This window comes from Neltuma alba, unplaced genomic scaffold (assembly GCF_004799145.2).
Source record: "Neltuma alba isolate B1F8T4 unplaced genomic scaffold, ASM479914v2 tig00013696_pilon, whole genome shotgun sequence".
Lineage (NCBI taxonomy): Eukaryota > Viridiplantae > Streptophyta > Magnoliopsida > Fabales > Fabaceae > Neltuma > Neltuma alba.
Genome location: NW_021637859.1, coordinates 1 through 5702, shown reverse-complemented (window position 1 = coordinate 5702; position 5702 = coordinate 1). Strand labels below are relative to the sequence as shown.

The following is a 5702-nucleotide window of genomic DNA, read 5'->3' as shown; positions in this document are numbered from 1 at the left end:
CACGGGAGGCAATTCGAACCGATTCAATTCGATCTTTTTTCCCCGCAAAATCTGAGACTGCCCAATTCATTCTTCTGCTTGTTGTTTCCGTTACTGATTCTTGCTACCCGCGACAACTGAGGTTTGCGTTGGGGGTTTGGATTTGTTGTTAGTTTGGATCTCTGTTCGTGTTAATTCTTTGATCAATTGCAGTTGTTTGCGTCCGGCCATGGGTGCATTTGATGCTTGATTGGTGTAAATTTTGTACTCGAATATCTGACAATCATATTTTGGTTTGATCATAATGTTATCTAAACCCTTCGATTCATGCTTGCTTCAAACTCTTCCCGATGATTTATTTGCCATCGTCTCCCACTTCCTCTCGCCAAGCGATGTATGTAATCTCAGTCTGTGCTGCAGGAGTTTATACGCTCTTGCGGCCTCTGAAAAGGTCTGGCTCACTCAATGTGACATGGTTGACATATTGCCCCGTAAAGACATAGTTGAGTGGCGAAAAGGTGTGTCCTCTTATAAGGCACTTTGCCGTTTTCTTACCAGCGTTCAACCATTAGTTGGTATGTGGGTTCATCAGAATCCTGAGCTTGGTAATGTAGTCTATGTCATTCCTGGTTTTGTTTCTATTGTTGGGTGCCGGGTTATTCCCCAGGAGCTTGGCCCATTGGGCATGGAGGATGGTCCGATTCTCTGGGCACCCGTCTTTGAAATTCTTGGTGACTCTGATGGTTCAACCGCATTTTTTCTACATGGAGAGAGAACGGAATTAATTATATTTATCCTGGTTTCATCAAACAAATAGAAAGAACTTGCAATGTGCTATTGCTTGAGATTGAGCCCACGCAGCAGAAATGTGGTGATACTTTTTTGCAGAGTCACAGCATGGTACACACCGCTCAGACGGGGATTTATCAGGAAATATTTGCAGTTCAAACGGTGGACTGTCTAGATCACATTGGACCGGAAATAATGAGTCGGTGGTTCCCTTTAGCAAATTAGGTTTCAGTGATAGAAGAAGGTTACTTGAGATTATTACTTGTCAAGTTCGACAAAAGGTTCCTGACATGGCACTTGAACCCTTATTTCCTAGGTTTAGTGTGGACAAGGACAACTTTCAGAAAGATTTGTTGCTCTTGTCAGAAAGAAGAAGTCTACTTATTCAAATGTACAAGCTTAATTCTAATGGTATTCAGATTGATGAGAAAGCTAGCTCCCAAGAGGCAGTTGGTGCTGTGCAATTAGAGCTGGATGAAGTCCAAACTAGTATTCGTTCCTGGGCTTTTGGCACACCTTCAGACGAGGTGATTAATTACAGAAATTCCAACAAGAGAAAAAGCCTTGGTGGAGCTTTCTGGCATAGCCTTAAACATATCCTCCGAAATCTAGTTCAAATAATGGCTGTCATGCAGTCTCTGAGAAGGTTACTTCGAGCAGCGAGAGTAAGCATGCACGACTTGATGAATTTCTCAGATCGAGTGACGCAGTTAAACTAACATTACATGCCTCAACAGTAAAGTTATCTTCGTATCGAGCATGGCCAAATATGCATGACAGCCGATTTGCTCTTTATAAGCTCCGCATGCCAGTTCCCACAGTTGACCAAGAATACGCAGGTCTTTGGGGAGGGACTTTTGGTTGGCCTCCTGGAAAGCCTAGCAAAGACAAGTCTGGAAAGGCTCTTTTTCTGCTGCTGCTCTCTTATGAGGAATCTGAGGGGCAACAGCTTCTCATTGCAACCAAAATATTGGAAGGCACTCACTATGTCTTGCATCCCAATGGCTCAGCGATGTTTATAGTAAATACCAATGAGCCTTCATCGGAACCCTTTCCTTGGGACCTGATGTGGATTCTTTTCCCGTAAATATTGAGCATGCTTTTGTGGGAGGGTATTGCAACTGGTTATGGGTTTAGATACCCAGGATCAAAGCCTGGTTCCCTCTTTGTATTTAACAACGGTGTCCTAGCCTTTATTTGGAAAGAGTCAAGGGCTGTTTTGACCTTGCAAAGGCTTAACTTGCATGACCTCTTGAAGAAAGGTGAAATGGTACCTGCTCTGTCTCCTGTTGCCAATTTCTCTTATCTGACGAAGTCTTACTCAAATGTATTTGCTGGCTTTCAAACCACTTCCCCGTATTTGCCTTCACCAAGGTTTGCCTTATCCCTAACATGTCATCCTTTTTTCCCCCCAGTTTTGCAAACAGTAGGTACCTTGATGATTAATTATGCTTTCCTTTGTGTGTGTGTACTGTCATGTGTGAAAAAAGCACAAATTTGTTCGTGATTCTCAGAAAATAAATTAAGAAGGTAGCCACTGCAAGAATTTACAGACCTAAACATTTTGTTTCATTTTCTGAAACATATCTGTTTAAAAGAAAGGGAAATTCTTATTGATTTATAATTAATCAAGTGATTCTGCACAGTACCCTATGCTCCTATTTTTTTTATAGGCCTGTAAATACCCCACTTTTCAGAATTTGGTATCAATTTGACCCTATAATATCAAGAGTGGCAGATGAATTGTCAATTTATAAGGTGACTGCTTTTTTGAGTTGAGAATAAATTGTCACACTTGGGAATGTGTCGTATACACTATACGTTCTATGCTTTTTATTTCTTTCTTTTTTCTTTTGTGTAGGATTAACTGGTCAATAACATTCACAAGTAACCTAGCACAATTGGTTTGTAAAACTTGGCTTTTGAAATAAGTTTACATGTTTCCATCAGATATCATCTATCAGACTGGAAAGGAGGAATGCCCATGAACATGCCAGCAGTATTGCATCAGTTTGTCAATTTATTTTATGAAATATGTGTGACATCAATATAGACATGGTTATATGCCTCTTTGGTTAATTAAACTGCCCTTGTTTAGATTTGTTTCATAATCCAGAAAATTCATGATGGGAAAAGACTTCACACACTAATCTCAAGATGGTTGACCCTCTCTGCTAGTTTCCCTGAAGCATATTATCCCCTTTAGAGTTAAAATGAAAGGCATTCTAAGCTGGGGTTGCTTTCTTCTTTTGACAGGCAAGAGCAACACTAGTATCTTAATGGCTGGAAATTCAATTCCTTTTGCCCCGCTGATGACATCAGAACAAGTTTGAAGAATGGCTTTACTATAAACATATTGGTTTTGTGAGTTGCAATTCCTGCTGTCAAGGTTTTCTTGTCACTTTCTTCTAGAGATCTAAGTTGGAGGCAGTCTTTGGGATAACAAATGGTGCATTATAGATTATTAATGTAATAGAATAAGCTTTGCCCTCGCAACCTTACGGGTATATGATGCTGTATGACTCTGTATTATAAATGGTAGAAATTTATACAGGATCACAATAATGATTTGTACTCATTTGGTAATTGTTATATGATTGTTGTGACATTGGTTGTGTGAAGCAAAGTACAATCCCATACTGTAATCTCATTATTTGCTATCCTATTGAATGGCCGAAATAGAAAACCCATTATTGTTGATTGACAAATGTTCTACATTTTCCTTTTAAGATGTCAAAGAATAAAAGGCAATATAATGTACAGGACATAGGGAACATGTAAATCTGGAATGCTGTGCTTTTAATTAAATCGGTCTCATTTATAATCAAATCGTGCATAACAATTGTGCAATACAAATTACGCATCATATATGATATATATCGTATTTCGGTGCAAAATCATTCCATAACACAATTATATAACTGAACAGTCAACTGCGCGAACGAAACCCTTGGATCTACATAATCACATTGCCATCTAAGAAAAAAAAAATAGGTCAGTCTTTGTTCTCAAAAGTAAACTCTAAGAAAGCGGATTTCCAGGATATAATACAAGAGCAGGCACAATCAGAATTTCAAGGATACGAATTTGCAAAGTATTTTGTTAACGAACTATCAAACAATGAAGAGGCCACATGGAAGCGAAGAGGTGGAACAGATATTGAGCTCTGAAAATGTGGAGTGAAATCCTCACCAAACCAAAGAACAGATATTCATCTAGGAACCATTCATCTAGGAACTATCCATTTCTCCAAGTTCTGGGATGGTTCTCCATTCACTTAAGAATCGGGCAATCAAGTTCTGGGATGAATCTCCATTCACTTAGAAAGCATAATCTGTGAATCAAACGTTAAAAGTTAACAAAATCCTCTCTCCTTTCCACTGAAAAGGGCCGGTCTCTTGCAACCGAAGGGCCCCCCGTGCATAGTTATGCATGCCAGATACCGTTATTTCTGTAACAGTCCATCACGAGCTCAAGAGTGCTTACCAAAATAAAATATTTGGTGTTCTCCGTAATATCATTTACGTTGAATTGGTAAAATATACAAGCATCTCGTTGGCCAAAAAACAAAAGAAAATATACAAGCATCTCTGTACAAATCCAATGTCATAGGGACTGAAGATACTAAAGCCAACCTAAATTCCGGCAATTGCATAAGTTTGGAGTAGCACGTGAATATATAAGCCAGATGCTCTGCCGCCTCATCCAGCCGCCACGCACTTTAAGCTGGAAGTGGTTCCTCCATAACTGTAACACCATCAATAACCAACAGTAAGCTTATTTTCAAAATTTGGAGGGTCGGAAAAGTGGGAGAGAGGTGATAAAACACGCGTGCGCGCGCGCACACACTTTTGCTTTTGCAGAAACTGCAGCATCATTTGCAGGTGCAACAGGTGTTTTGGTTGGGACATCAGGAAGGTCCAATTCCTCCTTGATGCCTTCAGGCTCTGTGGTAGGAACTTCAGGAAGGTCTTGAACCATAAGCTGAAAGGAAAACAATTTAATTTCATGTTAATTACTGTGGAATAAACAAATTATAGGAGCACAATATTGAACATCCATGCCTCCTTCAACCGAGAGAAGTCTTCTAACCCACAAGGCTCATGATTTCATTTCTTCAAATGGCATTCCAATTTGGAATTAATCATGCCATGAAATATTCATGAGTTCAGTACTTTCAGGTCATGCAGAGACAAGTTGAATCCTTTTAAGACACAAGCAAGCATTATCGGGAGTTGCTTTATACAGTCAATTGCAGTAAACAGGTCGCATTCCAACTTAGCAAAAATATCATTCATATTAGAGATTATAAAGAAGTTCGACTGGAATATAGAACAGTGTTGGTGGATGACATTGGAAAGTAGCTGTTATAAAGAAAAAGTCGACAATCCATGTACCTGAGTTTCCAAGTCCTCAAATTCTGCTAAAATCTCCTCCTCGTCTTCTGCAGATAACTTCTCCCCTAAGATTGCATTATTTCCTTCAAAAACAACACAAATATGCCGCCCACCAGTTAGTATCCAATATCATCAGAATAACTTCCTGAGAAGGAAATGTGAAAAGAAAAAAGCAATTAAATATAAATAGCCAGATACTACTTCCCACATGTTTTTTAAAACTCAACCAAACTAGCCGAAACCCTAGTGCAATGGTTTTACAATAAAAGCAGCACAAATGAGGATGAAAGTGATGTCAGGCTCACATCTTGATAAGCCTTTGCTTCAGCAGTATCATCCATAAGCTTCTGAACATCATCAATGTTTATCTCACTCTGTATGGCTTTAACTGCATCATTACCTGCCTTCAAACTGTCAAACACAGCCTTCTGCTTACTTGCTAGTTCAATAATCTGCCACTGAACCAAAGGGAATAATCAGCATGTAACTTCTATGCAAAAAATCAACTTAAGTAAAAGCAGCCTTGTGGCGCTATGG

General features: G+C 39.3%; 1 protein-coding gene and 1 pseudogene across 1 annotated transcript; one reads left to right on the top strand and one right to left on the bottom strand.

Moving 5' to 3' along the window:
- On the top strand, positions 1–3476 carry LOC114738836 (F-box protein At5g39450-like; annotated as a pseudogene).
- Positions 3477–4469: 993 nt separating this feature from the next.
- On the bottom strand, positions 4470–5623 carry LOC114738837 (vacuolar protein sorting-associated protein 20 homolog 2-like; the record flags this gene model as incomplete). The annotated part of the gene is made up of 3 exons (XM_028926892.1): positions 4470–4515; positions 4616–4752; positions 5471–5623. Coding segments are annotated over 3 exons (336 nt in total), but the record flags the coding sequence as incomplete, so codon positions are not given.
- Positions 5624–5702: the final 79 nt, after the last annotated feature.